Source organism: Vombatus ursinus, unplaced genomic scaffold, assembly GCF_900497805.2.
Source record: "Vombatus ursinus unplaced genomic scaffold, bare-nosed wombat genome assembly UNPS02009918.1, whole genome shotgun sequence".
Lineage (NCBI taxonomy): Eukaryota > Metazoa > Chordata > Mammalia > Diprotodontia > Vombatidae > Vombatus > Vombatus ursinus.
This window is the reverse complement of record NW_020949696.1, coordinates 254,064-278,152: the sequence shown is the minus strand read 5'-3', so window position 1 is coordinate 278,152 and position 24,089 is coordinate 254,064. Positions and strand designations below refer to the sequence as shown.

Sequence of the window (24,089 nt, the reverse complement as noted above, 5' to 3'; positions counted from 1 at the left end):
ACCACAGTGGTAATGATACTAACTCCAGTATCTGTAGGACCACCCAACGACCTGTGAGGTAACATAAGGACTGAGAGGATAAAGCCTGGTTTTAGAGATGAGAAAGCAGGTGTGAGAGGTTTGAATAACTGGGGCCCAATCACACAGAGGGCACTGCAGCCCCAGAGGCCACACTCCTTCCCCTAGATCAAGAGGCTGTGCAGTGACTGGACCAGGCCCCCAGCCTGAGAAGTTGCCCCCAGGCAGCGAGGCCCAGACCAGGGCTGGCTGGACACGCCTTGGCTCCTGTTCCCCCCCGGAGCGAGCCTCATTTGCTCCCGCTGCTCGGCCCCGAGCTGCCAGGCAGAACGGCAGGAGGCCTGCAAAACTGTCCACCTCTCTTCCTCCAGCCCCAGGTGTTCCTCTGGGAGGCCCATCAGGCAAGTGCAGCCTGGGAGAGGACAACGCTGGGCTTTGCTTCCTAGCCCCCAGTCCTCTCTGCCAGCCCTGCTGCAGCAGTACCCAGCTGTCTGAGACTGAAGAGCCCCTGGCCTCCTCTGCCCAGTGGAGGCTCTTGGCAACACTGCCCCTTGCCCCAGGGGGTGTCTGTGCACTCTGGATGACTCCTTAGCCGGCTGCAAAAATGTCCTGAGGAGGATTCTGATTGGGATGGAGAGGTGCCACCCCCTGTGTGACAAGGAACAAGTCTCCAACACCCTGGGGCCTCAGCTTCTTCCTTTCCACAAGACGGGGCTGGATTCCAATCATCTCTTTCCCCTCTACATGCCACGGTGCTCTCCCATGCTCGGAGTTCTCCTCCTGCCCCATGGCCCCTCTCCAGGACCACGCCAGCCCCATGCTGTTCTGTTTCCTGCCTGGGCCAAGCCCTGGCTTCTCATTTCACTAGCTCATGCCACAATGCCACCACAAGGAAAGACTCCAAGGACTATTTCTGTCTGTGTGGTACCCAACTATCCCAAAACCCAGTCGGCCCCACCCCATCCTCATTAGAATGGAACCTCCCTAAGGTTGGGGAGCAGATCCCTTTTCAATCCTGTGCCCCACGATGAGCACAGCACCTTCGTGCCCACCAGGTATTTGCTGGACTGAATCAGAGACCCCCCCAGGCCTGGAATGCTGGCAGGGGAGAAGGGTTTGAAGCCCTCAAGTGTACTGAGGGTCCTCAGGAAAGACTAAGGAAGAAAGGAAGAAAGGAGGGAAGGAGGAAAGGCCTCAGTGTGCCAGTGTGCCTAGGCTTGGGGCAGCGAGTGGGGCCATCCAAGGAGCTTCCAGCAGAGGCTTGGCCACGGGTTGGACAGAAAGGCCGCTGAGGCCCCCTCAACTCCAATCACACCTCTGACCTGTACAAGCCGCAGGACCTTGGTGAACATTCCTGGGCCTTGAAGCTCCCCTAACCCTGACCCCTGCCTGGTCCTGCTTCTTTAAGAGGCTCAAGGGAGAAGACAGCCACCCACAGGGAGAAGGCAGCTCCCTGGGGCCTGGCTGAGGGCAGACGAGAAGCCGCCCCCAAGAAATGCTTGGAGAGGGAAGGAGGAAAGAGGACAGCCAGCCCCAGGCTGCTTACCGGACATCCATGATGCTGTTTCGAAGCCCGTCTCGATGGCTCTCCAGGTGGGAGACTGTGAACGCCGGGAGCCGGCGGATGGCAAAGCGCTCATGCTCCCAGGCCAGCATGTCCTCTGCCAGGTTGATTTTCTTGTGCACCATAGAAAAGCTCACCTCTGGGAACTGACTGGCAGCCACCTGCAGAGAAACCAGGCTGCTGCTTGGCTGGAGATGGGGGAGGGGAGATGGCGGCCAGAGACAGCTGCAGAGCTCTGGTCCTTTACCTGGACAGCCAGCAGGAGCCACCTGGCTCAGGCAGAGGCTCTGGCCTTCCCCGGGAGGTGGGAGCACTAGCTGCCAGCTCTGAGAAGGGAGATGGGGAGGGGAAGAGCACTAGCCCAGGTTTTGCTGGTACCCCGGGGACGGCCCCTGCTCCGACCCACCAGGCATCCCTCAAGCAGGACAAAAGAGGGATGTGGGGCCCTACCCACCCCTGGCTGCGCCTCCATGCACCCCCCCCAGGCTGTTACCATCTCAAGCTCTCGAAGGAAAGCATACTGCAGGGTCCCCTCCTTGGGAGGCTTCGACACATGCAGGTGCAGGCCATTCCCTCGGCCCAAGGTGTCGAGGCAGAGGACAAAGGCCACATTGTCCTGCAGCAAGCTGGAGTCTGAAAGGTGGGGGGGTACAGGTGACAGGGAGAAGCCAAGCTGGCCCACCTGAGCAAGGGGGCAAACAGGCGGAAACCAGTTCTCCCAAGACAGCTTGCCACTGTTTGCCAGGCTGCGGCCTGGCAGATGTCCCTCTCCTCCCAGCCCAGCCCTTCCTCTAGCCTTCCCCTTCTTCGGCCACCCCAGCAGTGCCCCTGACTCACCTGTGTGATCCAGGTTGTCTTCTAACCACCTCTTGGTGCCCTGATAGTTAAATTTGCCCCCACCAGAGGCAAAAAACAGCAGGTTGTACCTGCCAGGTGGAAAACAGAACTATTAGACTGTCAGAGCTGGGAGGGCCCTTAGAACATGCAATGTCAGCATGACGGTACCCTTAGAGCACAGGATGTCACAACTAAGAGGAATCTTAGAAGTAATCTAATCCAACCCCCTCATTTTACAGATGGAGAAACTGAGATTCAGAGAGGAAATGACTTGATGAAGGTCATTAAATGAGTTAAGAGAAAACCTCGTTCTGGTACCCAAAGTGACTGGTTCCCAATTCAAGGGTTTCTTCCACTATTATGAATTTTGTGCCAAAGTGTTTATCCAAGATTCAGACACCAGGAAAGTCCTTGAAAGTGGAAAACACATGGAGGGACCTTTTATGTTACTGGGGAAATAGGGATCTCTGAGAGCCCCAGCATAGCTAGCCTTTGAACAAGAAAACTGGTACCTCTTTCACCAATTCAATTCAACAAACACTGAGAAAGCTCGTGAGGAAGGCTCCGTGCCAAGGAAACAAAACCAAAAACAGTCTGAGGGCCCTCCCAGCTCTGACATTCCCTGTTCTAAGGCCCTTCCCAGCTCTGACATCCTGTGTTCTAAGGTTCCTCTCAGCTCTGATATTCTGGGTTCTAACAGCCCTTCCAGCTCTGACATTATGGGTTCTAAGGGTCCTCCAGTTCTGATATTCTATGTTCTAAGGACTCTCATAGCTTCCATATCATATACATGTCAACTCTAGGCATTAGGACAGCACTCTAACTCAGGAATCACATGCTGATGGAGTAAGGCAGGAAATTCATGAGTAAAGTCTGAAAAGAGCCTACTTCGGGGAGAACACAAGCAGCCTGGCAGAATGGAAAGAACATACTAAATCTGAAGTATCTGGGAAGGATCCGGGTTCAATCCCAGCTGTCACTGACTCCCTATGTGACCTTGGGGGCAAGTTCCTCACTTTCTCTGGGCCTCAATTCCCTCATCTGTAATAGATGGATGCTGTGACCCCAATGATCAATCAATATGGAACCCCAAAGAACAGAGCTAGCACAAACAGGAGGAGAAAATATAGGGAGGGCCATTCCAGCTCAAGCCTAGGAAGCACCGCTAACAAAGACGCTCCTGCAAGGAGGGAAGTTTCAGGAAGCATTCAAGCAGACACCGACCACCTGTCAAGGAGGTTGCCATGGAGACCACTACACAGGGTGCACGCTTGCACTAGTTGAGCTTAAAGGTCCCTTCCAGCACTGAGAATGCATGATTCTAAGTCTGGGTATGGAGAGAGGGGACCCCACAGCAAAAAAGAGCTAGGATCAGGATCGTGGGGGCATCCAGCTGGCCTTGATAGTGTGAAGACAGGGAAAAGGGGGCAGAGAAGAGCAGGAGACAGGAGGAGGAAAGGGGAGGAGAGGAGAAGGGCAAAACCACAGAAAGGGGGTAGGACAGGAGGGCAAAGGGGGATCCTGAGTCACCCTGGCTGGGCCCCACTGCAGCATTCCGCCAGCTCTAAGTCCCCGGGACTCACGGGCGGCAGATAGTGCCGAGCCCCCGTCCCCCCTCAGAGAAGGCCTCAGGCCCACTTACCCCGCGTGGGTGCGTTTGTAGGTGTACAGCCTCGAGAAGAGTCTGGCCAGCTCCAGGAGCACAGAAATCCCACTACCATTGGAGTCTGCTCCATGAGAAAGCCACTAGAACACAGCAGCTGCCTTAGGGTTTGGCTGAAGTCACCAAGAGCTCTGCCCGCCCACCCCGGCCCTCCTGAAGGCAAAGGAAACCCGAGAGGGGACAGTGGGGGGAGATTACGTACCGGGGCCACCCCAAAGGAGTCATAGTGGGCCACGATGACAATGGTGGGAAGGTCTTCTCCGCCCAGTCCTGTCAGCCGGCCCTGTGAAGAAAACCACGGTCAGCAGTGCAAGGGCTGGCTGGGGGGAAAGGTTCCAAGAGGGGGCAGTCACCACCTGGAAAAAGAACGTGCCACCACACACACACACACAGATACACACAGGCACGCGCACACACACACACACATACAGACACACACAGGCACACAGGCACAGACACACACACACCCCCCACAGTCCACGTGCCTGGCCACCAGTCTTGTACTCCAAACTCTGAGCAGTTCAAGTTGTGCCCCACCTCCGTCCACCCTCCTCATGCCCCAGCATTTTACTTAGTACCTACTGTGTACCAGGCTCTGTGCTAAGCACTTTACAAATATTCTCTCATTTGATCCCCTCATTTAACAGTTGAGGAAAATGAGGCAGAGGTTAAGTGACTTGCCCAGGGTCACACAGCTAGTAAGCACCTGAGGCTGGATTTGAATCCGGGTCTCCCTGAGGCCAGGTCCAGTGCCCCATGCACTATGGTACCACCTAACTGCAAAGGATGATTCCCGACTTCTTAGGGAGGGAAACAGGCACACCAAGGCTTGGCCAAAGCCCTGCTGGGGCCCTCCTACACTGGCTTACCCAGATCCCATCACTCTCTCATACAAAAGTCTCAGTCCCTAACAGCAGCCTGGGGCAGCTGGAATAAACCCCAGACTTACAGTCCAAAAGGCCTGGGTTCGAGTCTCAGCTCTGCCACTTACTTTGTGACTTTGGGCTTAACCTATGTGAGGCCTCAGTTTCCTCACTTGTAAAATGGTGATTCTGCTCCAACCATAACCCCATAAGGTCACTGCGAGGATCAAGGAAGATCGCACACATTAACCAGTCAACAAGTATTCACTGTGTTCCCAAGCACTGATTGGGCTGAGTGCCGGGGACACAGAATGGCAAAAGCCAGCCCTGCTCTCAAAGAGCTCCCAGGCTCGTGGAGGTCGGCATAAAGTGACCAAGCCAGGGACGTCGAGGCTGAGCTGGGTTGATGCCAGCACAACAGGATGATAGTGGGCACTCGGGGCCCTCCCCACCTGACCCTGCCTGCCTTTCCAACCTTATCTACTACCCACCCACAAGAAAGCTCTAAGCACAATGACCCCACTGTCCCAGAACTGACCAGCCCAGAATCCTTTCCTCTGATCAGGCATCACCTCTCCCAGGAGGCCTTCCCTGATGCCCAGAAAGGCAAAGCAGCACTCCCTCCTCAGGAACTCTCTCAGCATTTTGAGTCTGCACCATCCACAGGAAACACTGCCCACCGCCTGACTTCCCATAGCGGATGGACCCACCACACCTTCCCAACTGAAGGAAAGCTCTGGGAGGGCAGGAGATGTAGCCTGTTCACCTCAGCCTCACTGCAGCTCCCCCCAGGCCTTCCTATAAGGAAGGCACTCAATTATTTGTGGACATTTCTATTAGCTACTAGTAAACAACAGCTGACATGAATACAGGGCTTCCAGGCTGGTGGTTCTCACTTGAATTTCACAACAACGCCGTGAGCTCGGCATCGCCACCTGCTCAGCTACACAGGGATCTGCCCAAGGTGGGGCGCACACCCAAGTCTTCCTCACGTCCACTCTCTCCACCACAGGTCAGTCCCTCTGAAGCTGCTAGTCCCAAACCATCTGGCCACCAGAGACAGGCAGTCCCTGTGGCTAAGGAGCAGAAAGAAGATGAAGCCAAACATCCCTGGTGTGGAGAGAGGGGCAGGAAGACCCGCACGCACCTGGGCATAGATGCCACCTCCAGGCAAACTGGCAGGGGAGCAAGCAGAAGGGCTCCAGCCAAAACTCCCTGAAACAGAGTCTGCTGTTGGGGGAGCATCACGGGGTCCAAACTTTAGAGCAGCAAGAGACCTTCGTGAAAGACCCTCGGGGGCCTGGGGATCAAAATATCAAAGAGCCTGCTCCTGGACCCCAGGTGAAGAACTCTGAACGTCCAGGCTGGAGAGGTGAAGTCTAGCCTAAGGTCCCAGAGCGGGGATTGGAAACCCACTCTTGGGACTCTCTATCCAGGGGCACAGGAACAGAAAGCCTCAGTCAGCAGAGGCGCTGCCACAGGCCCCTGGAGCAGTGCCCACTGCAAAGCCCTGCAACAGACTCCCAGTATGAACAAGGCAGCCCAGTCTCTTCAATAGCAGTTCTGCCCAACTCCCCCAGGCAGAAAGCAAAACGCTGTTCCTGCATCTTTTTCCTGAGCCTCTCTAACTTGGGGGTCTGTCATCAGGCCTGCACTGAAGGCCCTTCCAGTGGGGTAGCCCCTGCCAGCACATCCCCTCCACTTCAAGAGCCTTCAAAAACCCAGACTCATCTTCACACTAGGCTAAGGCATGGATAGGAGCCACCAAAGGGGGAGAGGAGCATTAGGTTCTTAAGGAAGAACACAGTGGATCCAAGTCTACTGCAGCCTCCGTGAACACAGGCATTAATCTATCAGATTCAGCTTCATCCTATCACACTATGCATTTACTGAGCATATACCACTGCCAACGAGGGCAGGGTGGGCCCCAAAGTTGATGGTTGGCAAGGGGAAGTTCCTTTGGCAGTTGTCGATGGATACCGCATGCAAATGACTGAACGTTGTCTGCAGGCCTCCCCTACTCCTCTGAAGAGGTGGGACATGGGGGTGGGGGACACTGCATATCATGCCAGATATTTCCGGATGTACTGATTGTATGTATTCTATGTAATTTCAGTGTAATGATTTTTTTCTCTTCTTCCTTCTAAGGGATGGCTTCCACTGAAGGCAGAAATACACCAGGAAATTTAGGCAATATTAAATCCATAAAATATATTTTTAAAAAAGGAAGTTTTCTGTATTTCTACTTTTGTTCCTCTGTAAATTCAACAAGGACTAAGGGAAGGTCTCCAGTTCGTCGGGGCTGGCTGGGAGCTCTGGTCTCAAGGCACTCACCTCCACACTGGTGATGAGCCAGTCGCTCACAGCTTTGCTCTGGGCCCCACTCGTAACCATCTGGAAGCCATTGGCAGTGGCTGTGTGCAGCAGAACTGTAGAGACAACAGGCACGGCGCTCAGGCCCCACTCCTCCAGTCGAGGTTTTTCAAAGCAGAACCAGCCCCACTGATAGGGTGAGGGGAGGAGGCCTTCCTCACCCTCTCTCCCTAGGAGCCTCTTCTCCAAACACTTTGAGAGAGCCCATCCCTCTGGAGATGTGGCAAGCGCCATCCTCACCTCCCCCATCCCCCGAGGCCACAGCGAGTGTCCTCTATGGCCAAGAGCTAGTGAATGGCCTCGGCACATAGTTCCAGTACAAAAATGACACTGTCCTCCTACAACAACTCTTACCATTTAATTAGATAGAGATGGGAGACACCAGAAAGAGAGACTTATTTAAAAATGCTGCCTCCGCATGTTTGGGGGCAGCCAAAAGGGGCCCATTGACTGGAACTGCTGAACAAAGCGGTCTAGGAATGTAATGGAATATGGTGATATGGGAGTGTCATAAGAGACAACAAATGCGCTGATGGCAGGGAGGGGAACGAGCAGAACCAGGAAAACCATGTCCACAATGACTGCAATACCATCAAAACCTGCTGAACACAAGGGGCCTGATGAGCAATTTGGAGCCAGGAAAAGAAATGAGGATGAAAGGATGATCCAGGAGAGCTGGAAGGGCCCTGGGGGCGTCCAGGAAAAACTGAGGACCTTGGAGGCGAAAAGCCTGGCCCAAGGGCACGCAAAGCAGGAAATTCCCCTCACCTGCTCTTGGAGGTGGGAAGGGGCAGGGCCCGTCAGAGGCAGTCACCAGCTTGGGTGGCTGGGCTTAACCAGGAAGTTCAAAGAGTGCATGTGGGAAGCGTGGTAAAAAAACAAAAGCCACCAATAAAACTGAAAATTTTTAAATGAATAAAATAAATGGATGTAGCTTTTTTAGTAATGTTCAATAAAATTAATAATGAAAAATAAATTAAAATGCTTGTTTGTTTTCCAGGAGTGAGATGAAATGCTGATCCATTGCTGAGTCACAGAAGGAGGGAAGAAATGGGATGAGAACATGTCCAATTATCCCCTGAATGAAAGCTTTCCACGGGAACTGAAGGGAGAGTGACCACCCCCAGCCAAGCCCCAGCCCCAAGTGCCCTTGACAGAGACACCAGGAACGCTGAAGTGGCTGCCCACCGCCAGCCCCTACCTTCAGCTGCAGATGCTGAGCCCTGGGAGGCAGAGGCAGCCTGTGTCTGCTCATAGATGGAAAGCAAGGCCTCATCCTCCACTGCAAAGTAGACGGGGACGATGGTCTCCATGGCCAGCATCTCAGGCTCGATCTCCATGAATTGCTAATGGAAGAAGAGAGAGCTTGGGCTCAGAATGGACCCCATCAGACGGCGTCCAACTCCGACGAATGACAGAGGTGGGCTAAAAGTTGGGCTCCAGACTGCAGGGGGGACGGGAGGAAAGGGTGGATGGGAAGTAGTGCTGACGAAGTAAAGGGGTCAGACACCGTGACTAGGAGGGCCGGGGCCCTGCATCCCAGAGTCAGAAGACCGAGCCTCCAGTCTCCGGTCCTCACCATTTACCAGCCGTGTGACCAGGGCCAACTTCTGATCTCTGGGCCTCAATTTGTTCATCTGTAAAATAGGTACATGTACACAACCTCACTGGGGAGCTGTGAAGACACAAGGAATAAAATGCTTTCTAACAAGTCGACAAGTAATTATTAAGTACCTACTACGTGCCAGGTTCTGTGCTAGTGCTGGGAATACAAAGAAAGGTAAGAAACAGCACAGCTCTCCAGGAACTCAGTCTAACCCAAGAGGATTACGCAGACATAAATACTGTCATCGTCGGTGCCCCCAGGCCCTTCCTGAACAAGAATCCCTAATGAATGCAAACACAGGGAGAGGTGTCCCTGCCAGCCTCATAAGCCACCGGACCAGGAGCCCAAAGGGAAGAGGAATGTCCCTAGAGATGAGGTCACACCCACACTGCTCTTGGCAAAACCTAAACACCCAGGGCCTCCTGAGAAAGTCACAACCTCATGGGGAGGTTAGGACTGGGAAAAAAGAGACCCTGATCATGTGTGGGGTCAGTGAGATTAGGGTGTGACTACATCCATACAGGATTGAGGCATTATTACTATTAACAATAACAATAATTAATAATGACAAGAACCAACATTTATAGACTGACTGAATGTTTGCAAAGTGTTTCACAGGCCATTTGATCCTCCCTACAACCTCAGGAGGCAGGTGCTATTATTATCCCCATTTTACAGAGGAGGAAACTGAGGCAAACAGAGGTTAAGTGACTTACCCAAGGTCGTACTGGCTAGTGTGTGCCTGAGGCCACATTTGAACTCAGATCTTCTTGACTCGAGGTCTAGTGATCTATCTACTACGTCACCCAAGGACATCATGGTGGCATTTCTATAGCCCTTCAAAGCTCACAGTTCACCTGACGTTATCTCACTTGATCCTCAAAATAACCTTAGCAGTAGGTCCTGGACCTGAAGAGACTGAAGACTACAGGCCAGGAAAGGAACTCCTTAAGCACGGTGCATGGCACACAGGAAGCACTTTAAAAAATCTTGATCAATAATTGAGAAAAGAGGACAAATGGCCTGCAGGCAGGCAGACCACTGCCACCAGGATGAGGATGGGAAATGTGAATGAATGAAAAAAGCATTAAGTGCCTTCTATGTACCAGGCACTGTGCTGGATGCTAGGGATATAAATAAGTGAGCCATCCCCTGCCCTCAAGGAGCTTACATTTAACAGGGGAGACAAGACAAGAAGTGGCCAGGAAAGGGAGGTCTGGCATGGACCAGGAGGGCAAGTGACTGTCTGGCCCTTTCCAAAAGCAATGGCAGTACTGATCTGATTACTGTTTCCAGGGCCAGAGTCAAAATAAAGAGGGGAGGGCAGACCAGGACATACTCAGCATCAAACGGCGGGGTGCCTGCATGGTCCAAGACAAGCACTGACCCATTGGCAAAGCTCAACCATTCTACAGCAGAGGGTCCACGGGGCCTAACTAGAGGGTGCTGGTCCCCGTGAGGCAAACCAGAGGGGCAGGAGAAATGGCAAGATGCCACGTGGATGTCTCAACTGGAGACAAGAGAAGAGAAGCCGTCCTTCTGGTCAGGGCCCACCCTCTCCCTGTCCTCTTCTCCACAATGCCCCTCTAACCCCTGGCTTCTGCTCATCCACCGTCTGATTCTCTGATGCCTCCATTCACATCCAAGTCTCTCTTCTCCTTAAAAGACCCTCCCTGACTGTGACCAGCCCCTCAAACGACTGTCTTGCCTTTCCAGTCTTATTGTACACGACCCCCCCTTATCTCCTACACTACACACCAACCTTGTGGATGACACACCATACAAAATCTCTCCTTTCCATTCCGTGCACCAGTATCTCCCCCCACACCCCATGCCTTCTCACCTCCATGTCACAGAATCCCTAGTCTCCCTCAAAGCTCAGCTCAAGCACTGGCCTCCAGAAGGCCTTTCCTGATCCCCTAGACTGCCCCTGCAAATCACCCTGCATGAGAGGTGCCTATGTTCTCTCCCCTGGGAGAACATAAGCTCCCTGCAGGCAGAGGAGGGCTCCTCTTTTGTCCTTCCACCTCCAGCACCGGCACAGTCATCCCAGCCAACAGCCTAGGTGTCACTCTCTGCTCTCAAGGCCTGCCGATCTGACCTTAATAGCATCTCTCCTTGTCTCCTCTGACACCGCCACCCCGGTGCCAGGCACTGTGCTCAAGGAGTCCATTACCCGGCCCATAGTCTTCCTCTCTTATACCAGGGGCATCAAAGTGCACACCGAGGCCTCCCCAGTTACCCTGATCTCCTGGTCCTTCAGTCTCTTCAGGTCCCAAGACCTACTGCTAAGGTTATTTTGAGGATCAAGTGAGATAACATGTCAGGTGAATTGCAAGCTTTAAAGGGCTAAAGAAATGCCACCGTGGTGTCGTCCTTGGGTGACATAGTAGATAGATCACTAGACCGAGAGTCAGGAAGACCTGAGTTCAAATGTGGCCTCCTAACTACGGGGGGCTGCCCACCACAAGCCCCCCCTCACTCCCATCCATCTTCCATCAGCCACTGAAGTGATTTTCCTCAAGCACACATACAACCACATCACTCCCCTACTCAATCAACTCCACCGTCTCCCTGTCACCTCCAGAATCAAACACAAAACCCTGTTTGGCCCCGTCCCACTCTGCAGTCCGGTGACACTGACCTCCTGGCAGGTCCTGGAACAAGGCCCATCTCCTGACTAGGCATTTTCATGGGCTGCTCCCTCACTTGCAATTGTCTCCCTCCCTGTTTCTGCTGCCTGGCTTCCTTCAGGTCCCAGCTTAAATCCTGCCTTCTACGTAAGCTTCTCCCAATCTCCCTTTAGACTGTGAGGGGGAGGGGGAGTCACACAAGAACAAGGACTGTTTTTTGCCTCTCTACATATCTCCCCAGCACAGTGCCTGGCACACGGTAGGTGCTTAATAAATGCTTATTAACTGACTTAATAAATCCTTGCTGTTGACTGACTATACTAGCAGAGAAAGGACCCACATGGAGCCACTGCGGGGCATGGAAATGAAGAGGAGAGCAGGGAAGACGAACAGGGATCAAGGGTGACAAGAAGAGGGATTAATGCCCAAGGCACAGGATCAAAGAACTGCTAAATGCTCAAGAGGCCATTCAATCCAATTCTATCATTTTACAGATGGGGAAACTGAGACCCATCGAGCTAAAAAGGACGTGCTGCCCCGGGTCCCCCAGCTGGTGAGTGACAGAAGCAGGTTTAGAAGCCCAGTCTGCAGAGTCCTAGCGTGGTCTCCCGACAAGCACTGCTGATCAAACCTGGGAGCTGAGCGTGGGGCCGAGTGTGGCCGAGGCAGCGGGGGGACAGGAGAGGAAGGAGCCGTGGGGTGTCGGTGACAGTACATACTCGGATGACGTCCTGCGGCACAGCAGCCATGGCCCGAGGGAGGATGATGACCACAGCCCCGGCCGACTGCCTGAGGGCTTTCTGGTACTGCTCATAGGAGAAATCCACCAGCCGCATCATGACGCAGCGGCGGCTCAGCACATCCGCCTCCACCGTCCTCGCCTCCGTGTTGAGCACTGCATTCCGGGTGCCTGTGAGAAGGGAGAAAGCAGAGGAGCCCTCAGCCGCTGAAGAAGCTCTCCCATCCTAGGGATCGCACGGAGGAATAGGATCCAGTGGCCTGGACAAGTTGAGTGGGACTACTTGGAAGCCAGAAGTCCCGGGTGTGAATGAATCAAGCAGCTAGATTGATGAAGCACCTACTATGTATGTGCCATACACCAAGTTAGGTGCTAAGACATATAAGTACCAAAAATGAAACAACCCCTACTTGAAAGAGGCTAACATTCTCAAAGGGGAGACGAGGACACCTATAAATATATACACCACAAATATTGAGTGAATACAGGTACATACCAAACAGTTAAATACAAGGGTATTTGGGAGCATTTGGAGGATCAGGAAAAGTTTCATGCAGAAGATGGTGCCTGAACTGCATCTCAAAGGAAGAGAGGGATTACTCCTGGAAGAAGCAATTGGCCAGCACAAAGGCCCAGGGACTGAGAGGACTGTCCTGCGTAAGGACCAGAAAAAAGGTCAGTCTGGCTGGAAGGCAGAGTCCGAGAAAAGGAATTCTGTCCAATGAAGCTGAAAAGTCAGGTTAGATGGATGTATTGCGCTGTCAGAAATGAGGAGGGGTAGAGTTTCAGAAACACCTGGGTAGAATTTGGATGAACTGATGCCAAGTGAGAAAACCAGAACATTGATTACAACAGCAGCAATAATGTAAAGATGAACTGTGAAAGGCTTAATAACTCTGTTCAACACAATGAGCCACCACAACTCCAAAGGACTCATGATATACAATGTTATCCACCTGCAGACTGAAAACTGATGGACTCAGAGTACAGACTGAAGAATATTTTTTCTCTTTATCTATTTTTTTGCTCCTTTTTTTTTTCAGAACATGGCTAATGTAGAAATGTTTTACATGACTTCATATGTATAATGGGCTTCATATTTCTTGCCTTCTCAATGAGCAGGGGAAGGGGAGAGGGAGGGAGCGTATTTGGAACTGAAAATTTAAATTTTTTAAAAATTAATTTGGGGAAAGTTTATATGGTTTTAAAAGCTATAGAGAGCTGGGTGGCCCAGTGAATAGAGCACTGAGCGTGGAATCAAGAAGACTCATCTTCATGAGTTCAATCTGGCCTCAGACACTCACTGGCTGCGTGACCCTAGGCAAGTCACTTCACCCTGTTTGTCTCAGTTTCCTCCTCTGTAAAATTCAGTACCTTTGCCAAGAAAACCCCAAATAGGGTCACGAAGAGTCGGACACAACTGAAAAATGACGTAGGAGAGTCAAGGGGTCGAATCTGATAGGCTGCAGCAGAGAGAGACTTGAGGCAGGGAGACAGCCTTGACCCGCCTCAATGAGGGTGTTGCAAAAATCTAGGTGAGAAGTGACGGCAGCCTGGACCAAGGTAGCGGCTGCTGCAGTGGAGAGGAGGGGCTGGGTGAAAAAGATGAGAAAGCAGACAAGACAGGATTTAGCAGCTAATTGGGTACCTGGGGTGAGGGAGCATGAAGAGGTGAGATTAATGCCAAGAGTACATCCCTGGAAGTCTAGAAGACTAGTGATGCCTTTCAGAGGTTTGAGGAGAAAGGTAAGTTCAGTTTGGGACACGCTGAGTTTGAGATGTCTCATTCCGTCATCAACTTAACCTGCTGTTAACCTTGGGCAAGCCCGCCCCCCCTCCCCGCCCCGGCTGCTCTGGGCCTCAGTTTCCTTACTGGTAAAACTAAGATGGTTGGACTTAATGATTTCTAAGTGCCCTTCCAGTTTTGATAAGCTATGGTTGATCCGTGAATTAGGGTAAAATCTCTTCCTCGAGGATATTACAGTTAGGGACACTGCAAACAGATGCAACACAACCCAGACCTACAGCTAGGCATTAGTGCTCGTGTCTGTTTGGTTGACAAGGCCGAGCTAACACAAACAGTTGGCAATAGCTCGCTACAAGCAAAAATGCCAAGATAAAACCATTTGCACCTTAGCTGTTGCTATTAATTCCCAAGGCCAATCAGGAAAGAGCTACTCTCTTCACAACTTCAAAGGAGGGCAGGTTTGCCTTTAAGTGTTTTTATGCTAGACATTAACGAGCCATTCAGGCTAACGCTGAGCACCAGCATCAGGGTGGGATGACTGCTAGAGCTACCACTAAATAGCATTCACTGTCCTTCACTTTTACTCCCTCCTCGTAGAGACGAACACACGTACAGGGAAGGCCAAAATGATTTTTTTAAGTGTTTCAGTCTTCAATTCCTTTTCCTAATTCCATGTTAGTCTCCTCTACTGAATTCCAAATCCTCAGATTCCTTAATGCTTACTACAATGTGAGAGAAATGATTATTAATAACTTGGGGAGATGCAGAGTTCCCCTTTTTCTATAGTCCTCATTTCAATGTTCAGTCTCTTGAAGGACATAACTGATAATGAGATTGAATAAACTCTCCTCAATCCTAGTCAGACCCCCCTCAACCTTATAAGGAATTTAATCTAAGGTGGGGAAGCCCATTGTGTTCTTCGGGTTTGGATGGGGATAAATTCTTTGATTAGACTCCCCAAAGCTGGGGGTGGTCTGGGGGGAGAGAGAGTCTCTTTGTCCAAGAGTGATATGATGCCACTCTCTCTGCCCCTCATGATACTGAGCCCACATCTCATTGTAATATTCATTCTCTCATTAATTATTAAACAATCAGAGTTGATTGCCCCCCCCCAGGAACACCCATTTTTCCAAGGGCATATAAACTGTGAGCTGGCAGCCATGACTGTCTTTGGCATTCCAGAGTACCCCTGACCTCTTTTATTATCTACTCTTTTATTAAAATGCAAGCATTATTAATAAAATGACTAATTACCCAGAAATTATCTCTTGAAACTTTTGAAAATCACAACTGAGTCATAAAATATTAGAGCTGCAAAAGAATTTAGAGATTGTTCACTCCAAACCCCTGAATTTCATAGACATGTACTCACTTTAGAGAGACAATGCAGGAATTAGGAGAGCTGGGTTTAAATCTTAAGGCTAAAAAAAAAAAATAAAGTTAAGAAAGAAATCTGAGAGATGACTCTGAGGTGCCACCTCACAAAGATGAAGGAAGATGACAAAAGAACATGATCAATGTTGGAGGACCTGCAAGAAAACAAGCACACTAATGCACTGCTGGGGGAGCCATAACTGGTCCAGCCATTCTGGAAAGCCATTTGGAACTCTGCCCCAGGTTACTTAACTCTGCCTACCCTTTGACCAGCAAAATCACTATTAGGTCTATACCCCAAAGAAGTCAAAGAAAAAGGAAAAGGACCCACATACACAGAAATATTTATAGCAGCTTTTTTTTGTAGTAGCTAAAAACTGGAAACTAAAAGGCTGCTCTCCTACTGGGAGATGGCGAACCAAATTACAGTATATGAATGAAATGGAATACAATGGGGCCAAAAGAAATGAAGGACAGATTCAGAGGAAACTGAAACGATCTCTACGAACTGGTACAAAGTGAAAGGAGCAGAATTAGAACAATTTACATGACAACATTATAGAGAAAGACAACTTTCAAATACTTAAGAATTCTGATCAATTCAACAGTAAACCACTGATCCAGAAAACTAAGATGAGACAGAAGACCTACCTTGTTACAGAGAGGTGACGGGCTTTAAAATGGAGAATGTGGCATGCATCTTTGGACGTGATCAATATGGGAATTTTTACCAGACTATGTATATTTGTTACGATGGCTTTTTTAAAAATATTCAATTGTGGGGAAAGGGGAAGCAGTAGGAGAGATAATCCTTGTAAAAATGTTTTTTAAATCAGCATTAATAACAGCAATATGGCCACAGTCAAGTCTCTGAGCCTCAGTTTACACATCTTCCAAAAGGGAAGTAATACTTGTATTCAGTATTCCCAAGGCTGTTGTGGAAGAAGGTAATTTTGTACACTTTAAAACACTAAAACAAGTCAATTTTTCCCCCAATTTTTAAAACATTTTTATTTAAAGTTTTGAGTTCCAAATTTGATCCCTCCCTCCCCTCCTTGAGAGAGGTAAGCAATCAGATATAGGTTATACATTTGCAATTATGTAAAACATTTCCATATTAGTCATTTTATACAGGAAGACAAAAGTGAAAAATAGCATGCTTCAGTCTGTATTCAATCAATATCAGATCTTTCTCTGGAGACAGACAGTAGGCTTCATCATTAGTTCTTTGGGATTGTCTTCGATCAGGGGCAGGGAATCTGTGGCCTGGAGGCCACATGTGAACCTCTAAGTCCTCAATCAAAACTTGGATCATTGTATTGCTCTGAACAGCTAAGTTCTTTATCTGTTACTGTGTACAACATTCTCCTGGTTCTGTTCACTTCCCTATGTAACAGTTCATCTAAGTCTTTCCAGGTTTTTCTGAAATCATCCTGCTTGTCACTTTTGTAACACATTAATATTCCATTGCAATCATATACCACAGCTTGTTTAGCCATTCCCCAATTGATGGGCATCCCTTTGATTTCCAATTTTTAGCCACCACACAAAGCTGCTATAAATGTTTTTGTACAACTAGGTCCTTTTCCTTTGTTTTGGATGTCTTTGGGACATAGACCTAGCACTAGTATTTTTGGATCAAAGGGTATGCAGTTTTATAGCCCTCTGGGCACAGTTCCAAATTGCTCTCCAGAATGGCTGGATGGGTTCACAACTCCATTAACAATGTATTAGTGTCCCAGTTTCCCCACATCCCCTCCAATAAGCAACATTTTTCTGTTTTGTCATATTAGCCACTCTGATAGGTGTGAGGGGGTAAAACTGGTCAATTTGAGAACACTCATTAAGTGTCTATCATGTGCAAAGCAGTAAGTGTGCTGGGCCGCAGACCCAGGATTCTTCATTATTATTCTCTCTCCTTCTACGTGCTACCCATTCACTCTCTTCCCAGGGAACAAACAGGGAGAAAGGATGTTTTCAGTCAGGCCCCCTTTAGATGATCTGCTGTTGGCAGCCCCTGGCAGTCACTCTGGGTTTGGGACAAACCTCTGCAGCCAACCAAAGCCTTGACATTAGAAACCAGCTGGCCTCCCAACAGACAGAAAAGGCAAGCATTAGCAAACCCCAGGGACGACGAGAAGGAACACTTCACTTGGAGAAAAGGAGTCCCGAAAAACAATTCTATGAAATATTAATTGCAAGAACTTGGAGGGGGTGAGAGGAAAGAATTGACGTGGTGCTTTTCAAAGGAGTTCATGAGTAAAGAGGCTATCAGCACTTGGCCAGCTGGATTTGCCAAGAGCTCACCGGGAAGCCAGCCGTGTTCTGGGCACAATGACAGCAAAGATAAATAGAACGCCAGAAGCAAAGGGGGATCTGACATCACCTTGCCCTGACAACCGTCCAAATCCCCCATCAACAAATACCACCCAGTGCCTGGCCCTCTACCTGCTGAGCTTAAAGCCTGCCTGGAATGCAAGTCAATCCTGTCACCTCAACCAGGCTCAGCCAGGATGGGTCCAAATCAGGATTTGAACCCAGGTCTTCCTGGTTTCAAAGTCAGCTTTCTATCCTGCCTCCACAGGGCTATAGAAATAGGAATAATCATTCATTATAATCATTACACCAAGATTTGCAGTTTTATATGCAATCTTTTTCCGCTTGTGTTCAAAAACAGAAAAATCTTATTTGTCAGGTTTATAATAACAGAGAATTTTAAAAATCTATCATCGTTACTTATGGAGAAACTGAGATCCAGAGCCGTAAAAGGGCAGTTTGCGTATGGTCATTCAGCCAGTATCTGAGAGAATGTTCCCAGCCCAAGGTGACTGACTGTCCCCAAGCCCACCACTGCCCTGCAAGTCCAAGAACAAGGTTTTAAACTACACGTTATTTGCTTAACAAATGAAGAGCACTAATTTTTTTAAAAAATCATACAGACAAGTATAACCATTACCATAATTTGGCTATGACAAGTCCCAAACTCTCAACATGGCAGTATTTGACTCCCCTTATTTATCTGGAAACACAATCTTCCTTACAAGCTACTCTTAAAGGGCTCGGCATCTGAACAAATTTCTCAACAAACTCCGTGGGCCACCACAGGCACCAGACAGTGCATGGATGGTATTTATCTCAGAATCTTCCAGCTTCAAGGGCCCTTAAGAGCTCAAGTCCAAACGTGACATATTATGAATGGGGAAACTGAGGCCCAGCCAGAGGAAAGGATCTGCCTAAAATCATGGAGCAATGGAGGGAGAGGACGTGGATTTACATCTGGGTCTTCTGACTCAGAGTCCAGCCCAAGTCCCCGCCCATTTCGCCTGCCTCCCTCCAGGTCTAATCAAACATCTCAGCTCATGCTGAACCTTGAACTCCATCTAACAATCCAAGATGAAATATACTCTGACCTAGAAATGGGTAGGAGGTGAATGGGGGAAAGGTAGCAAAGAAAGCAACCTTGAGAAGCCATTCAAGAAGCCAAGAACTGGCTCTATTCAGGAGCTGGGCTTGGGCACAAACCTGGCTCAATCAGAGGCCCCCAGCTGCAGAGCGGGCAGGGAGCAAGCCCTCCTCTCACTTGATAGGCGAGGCCACCATGGCCTGACTCAAACCTCCACACCAGGTCCAGGCTTACACCATCAGGACATTTCTCGAGTTGCTCTCGTCTCCAAGGATGGGAGACGCCCTACGCAGATAACCACCTTTCAACATTTCCTCTACTCTCCTCAGTCTGAGTCAAGATAGGAGGGCCCCGGTCAGAAGAGCAAGAAAGAGGAACCAGACACTATCCCCTATCCCGGGGGCTTTAGACCAACAGACACACCTTCCCCCAGACGCCTCTCCCTAGCACACCCCAAATTCCTCCAGTTACACATACAGCACCAGAGCTCAGGGCTTATGTGATCAGCAGAAGACAAGGAGGGCAGGGACATCTGGGGATACCAGCAGAGGCCAATGCAGCCTTCTGCCCTCAACACTACGGCCAGACAAACTTCTGCAGCCCCAGCACCTGGCAGATGGCCTCACACATACACGGGAGGCCCTTATTAATGAAGGTTTGCTGAATTCAACCATGATCCAAACTTTGGAGTCTCCCAGGGAATGGGCTGCCCGTGGGGCCAAGGGGCTGATTGAGAAAAAGACGCAAAGCAGACTGCCAGAGAGGAGTCTATACAAATGGGGGAGGGAGAAGGAAAGAGGAGAGGGAAGAGAGGCTGTCAGGCTGTCAAGCGAAACGGCCTGGTCCCAGGGGGAGGAAACATAATCCAACCCCAGGACCCCATTCCCCGAGAGGAATAGAAGTTCCCAGACTGGGGCTGTGGAGTCTCCCATGAGGCCCAATTAAGCAGAGCCCAGAAAAACATACTGCTTCTTCCCCGGGGTTCGTTTCCCCAGGCCAAGAAACAAGGTAATGGCAGGGGCCTAAGGCTGGCAAAACCCAACCTCAGGAGTTGAAGGAAGAAAGTCTCCAAATAGTGAAGGGCACTGACTTGGAGCAGCTGATGCTAAAGGGGAGAGAGTTCCAAATCTTTGAGGTAACCAGGAGGAATCAGTCCCTCTAACCGTGCCTGGCTTAAGGTCCCAGTGCAGCAAGGGCCCTCATGAGCCAGGGAGTCTGACACCTTCATTAGAGATGAAGGGGAGGGTCAGTGACTCGTCCAAAGGCACAAAGGCAGGAAGCGCTGAATCCAGGGCCCCGGGTTGCAGAGTCATTCCACCAGGACCACTGCATGTCCCACAGTTCTTCCCCAAAGGCCACTCCAGGCCAGGCCAACCAGATACCCAAAGTCCACGCTGAAAGGAGAGGATTAAGAGATAGAAGGGGCCTTGGAAATCCTCCAGTGTACCCTCTTTGTTTTACAGATGAAGAAACTGAGGCCCAGGGTCACAGAGGAATTCCACTACCCCATGTTAGCTGGTCTGTGAAGGCGTAGCAGGGGACTGATGGGATCTGTAGCCACCGCTAGGCTTTCCCCCAGCAGCTGCTGGATCACTGCACAAGTACTGGTACTGGGGCCAGGAGACTTCCTGGGCTGTGTGACATTGACTGGTGTTTCTCTTTCTGGGCCTCAGTTTCTTCACTTGTAAAATGAAGGTAGCACTTGCCTCCCAGGGTTACTGTGAAGAAAGCACCCTGCACCCTCGAACATGCTACATAAATGTAAGCCACCATTACCGATATCATACATAGGGCAGCAGTTTGGAGGTGCAAGGGTTAATAGCCTTTTTTTTTTTTAAAAACATGCGAAAACTAAGGCTGAACAGTTGCCCAAGGTTAAATACCTAGCAAATGGCAGAACCAGAAATTTAAACCCTAGGCTTTCCCCATGGATTCCTGGTGGCCCAAGACAAACACATACACATATACACACACACACACTCTCACTCTCTGTCTCTCTCTCTCTCCAGTACAGATTCCAGCCCATGTACGATGAGGGGAAGGAAAGCGGCACACATCATGCACCAACACAGCACACATGCCATCACACATAAATTCTTCTAGGCACACATGCTCTGCAGATTCAAAAGCCTGTCACTACCAACTGTCCAAGCCTTCCCCTATCCCCAAAGAAACTGGTATGGGGGGAGGGGTTGGGAAGGGCCACCAGCAATTTAGACTATCTGGGAGACAACAGTGGGAAGGACCCCCATGCCCCTGAGAGCAGGGCTGCTCCCAAGCTTAGGGAGAAGCTGGAATCCTAAAGCAAAAGAGTGACAGCCTCCAAATGCCTCCAGGAGAGAAGCCCAGGAAAACTGGGAAAGTCTGTAGGGAAATGAAAGGTGATGGGGGGGGGAAGAGGCAGGTACATAAGCGGGTTGTAAGAAAGAAATTAACTCTGAGAGAAGAAGATAGGAGAGTGAGCCTGAGGGAAACAGGCCCATAGAAAATAGAGCATCTTTGGAGAATGGGGGCAGAAGGCAAAGGGGAAGGAGGAACCAGCAGTCTCAGGACAGGTCTGACCCAGTCCCTACATGGGGGCTTTTAAGGCAGGAATGGGGCCTACAGACAGGATGGAGGACTAGGTGACTCCACCAGGGTCCCTGGCAATGTTCTGAGCTCCCAAGTCCCAGACAGGTGAGCCCCAGAAGAGCAGGGCTTGAGGACAGGGCTCACCAGCAGTGGGGAGAGATAAGATAAGGTTTGAGGCCAAATCGCTAAGGGGCCGCTCAAAGGCAAGACTGAGGGCTGACCAGGCCCAGAAGCAGGGGCCAGTCAGAAATGGGCAGGACTGAGCTGGAAGGGGAGGGGGCAGCAGAGAAGCCAGACTGGGCTGAGCTGGAGGCACAGGAAGACCCCTGGACACAGGAGAAAAAAGGGGAAAGGGTTAGTCTGGGACAGTATCCGATACTGGGGCACGGTGAGGCTTGTGGGCAAGGAGCCCCCCGACTGGAAGACCCCCCAGAAGAGGCCATGGGTCACACGGACAGGGATCAGAGGAGGAAGGCAGCAGACTGACTCAAGCTCAGGGCCAGGGGATCAGGCTCCAGGGAAATGGGGGAGGCCGGCCCCCAGACCCAGGGATAGGGGGAGACTGGGGTCCCACTCCTAACGGTTAGTCCTGGTAGGGCTCCATCCGAGGGCCAGAAGGAACGGGTGGGCACAGGCTTGGCTTGAGGCTGGAGAGTGCTGCAGTCAGTCTGCCTTAAGGCCAGGGGCAAGGCTGAGCTGGCAGACAAGATGGGGAGGGGAAAGCCCCAGGTCTAAGGCAGGGGAGGGGGAGATACAGAGAGCGGGGGCCAAGCGCTAGGACTGAGGGGGGCGGGGGAGGGGCCCCAGCTCTAGGGCAGGGGAGGGGGAGGGGGCCTGGCTCTAACACCGGGTCCGAGGCCCGCGGGCACGGCAGGGTCGCGCTCCGGGCGCGGCACACACGCATTCTCACACACACTCACACTGGCGGGGGGCGGGGGGGGGTGTCGCGGACGCGCGGGGGCCGGGCCGCGCATGGGGTCGCGCCGAGGGGGGGAGGGGCGGGAGCGCGGGCCGGGTTGGCCGGGACGGCGGCGGCGGGGGAGGACTTACCGTAAGCCTGGCCCTGCAGGTCGTACTGCTGCATGCGGTAGACGGTGAACTCGTGCGCCGCGTCGGCGGTGGGCAGCGGCGGCGCCACGAGCAGCAGCACGGCGGGCAGGAAGACGATGAAGCTGAGGGGCAGGCACGAGGCCTTCAGCATGTTCTCCAGCACCTCGCCCGCCTCCTCCAGCATCCTGGCGGCCGGGCAGGGGCGGCCCGCGGTCGGCGGCGCTCCGGCAGGGACACGGACGGCGGCGACGACTCGGGCTTGTGCTCCCGAAGCTCGGACTCCTGATCCGCCGGCAGCACAGCGGCATGGACAGCCCTAGGGTCTTTCAGGCAGCGCCGCGTACACCCCCGCCGCCGCTGCCGCTCTACCTCCTGGGAAATGTAGTCTTAGCGGCACTGGGGAAAGAACGCGTTCTCAGGGCGCGCTCAGCCTTATGGGAGTCGTAGTCCTCCGGGCCGACGGTGGCCGTAGGGAGGGGCGAAGCGTTGACAGCTGGTGCAAACACAGTTGGGAGATGTAGTCTCGTTGGCCAAGATGGCTGGGTCAGCCGGCCCCAAGAGAGCAATTTAAAACGTTTAATTTTAGGATTTGGGGAAGAGGCGCCGGGGAGCGAGGGCCCACGTGGCGTTTGGGTTTGACTCAGCTCTGCTAGTTAATTGTGTAACCTCGGGCAAGTCGCTTAGTCTCTGTGGGCCTCAGTTTCCTCCCCTGCAAAATGAAGGGGTTGGACCAGATGAGGCATCTAGTTGGCAAAGTGGATAGAGCACTGGGCCTGCAGTCCAGTAAAGACCTGAGTTCAAATACGACCTCAGACACTTCCTAGCAGCGTGACCCACGGCAAGCCACTTCGCCTCTTCCTGCCTCAGTTTCCCCATCTGTAATATGGAGATAATAACAGTACCTACCTTCCAGACTTGTTTTGAGGATCAAATCAGATATTTGTAAAGCATTAACACACAGTAGGCACTTAATAAATGCTTGTTTCTTTTCTTCCATTCCCTAAATCTATGATCCTATAATAATTTTTTTTTACTTCCTTTTGCTGTTGACAAAGTGCTGTCCTCCAAAACAACTTTGTGAGGCAGAAGGTGCAAGTGTTGTTATGATTTGTCTGTGGCTGCACAGATAGGAAGGGGCACATCTGGGGCTCTGGCTTAGGTCCCCTGATTCTGAGAACTGCATTCTTCCCACTGTACCACTTCCCAACCTGAAGAAATATTGCATTACCATTTTTAGATATATGAGATGTCCTTCTTGGGGAGAAGGAGGGGGCGCGGTGATAGGGGCAGGTCCAGACCCTCAAATTTATCCATAGGGAAACTCCTAGCACGGAAAATCCTTCCAATGATACAGATTGGCAACTCCTACACAGTTGCCTGGGGCACAGAAAAGTTAAGTGACTTGCACAGGGTCACCCAACTACCATCAGACAGAAGCAGGAGTTGAACCCAGATCTTCCTGACTCTAAGGCCAGCCCTTTATCTACTCTGTTCAATGTTGTAATGAACAAAATACAAATTCATCTGAAAGCATTAATGAATTTCTGTCATCCTGAATTATCAAAATTAACAGATACTAACAGTATTACTATGGGGGGGGTCCTCAAAAGATTTCTGACATTTTCATGCTAAAAAAGATTGGAAAGCA

General features: G+C 51.0%; 1 protein-coding gene across 4 annotated transcripts in view; it reads right to left on the bottom strand.

Moving 5' to 3' along the window:
• NCLN (nicalin) overlaps positions 1-22,646 on the bottom strand; it is a 41,176-nt gene extending 18,530 nt beyond the window's left edge. For all 4 annotated transcript variants that reach the window (XM_027853245.1, XM_027853246.1, XM_027853243.1 and 1 more), the window contains exons 1-9: positions 22,442-22,646; positions 12,277-12,467; positions 8,520-8,664; positions 7,280-7,374; positions 4,285-4,365; positions 4,062-4,165; positions 2,420-2,508; positions 2,076-2,215; positions 1,565-1,743 (exon numbers count right to left, since the gene is read on the bottom strand). In XM_027853245.1, the coding sequence (XP_027709046.1) occupies positions 1,565-1,743; positions 2,076-2,215; positions 2,420-2,508; positions 4,062-4,165; positions 4,285-4,365; positions 7,280-7,374; positions 8,520-8,664; positions 12,277-12,467; positions 22,442-22,625 (1,208 nt within the window). In that variant the 5' untranslated portion in view covers positions 22,626-22,646. The remainder of the gene's footprint in view (positions 1-1,564; positions 1,744-2,075; positions 2,216-2,419; positions 2,509-4,061; positions 4,166-4,284; positions 4,366-7,279; positions 7,375-8,519; positions 8,665-12,276; positions 12,468-22,441) is intronic.
• Positions 22,647-24,089: the final 1,443 nt, after the last annotated feature.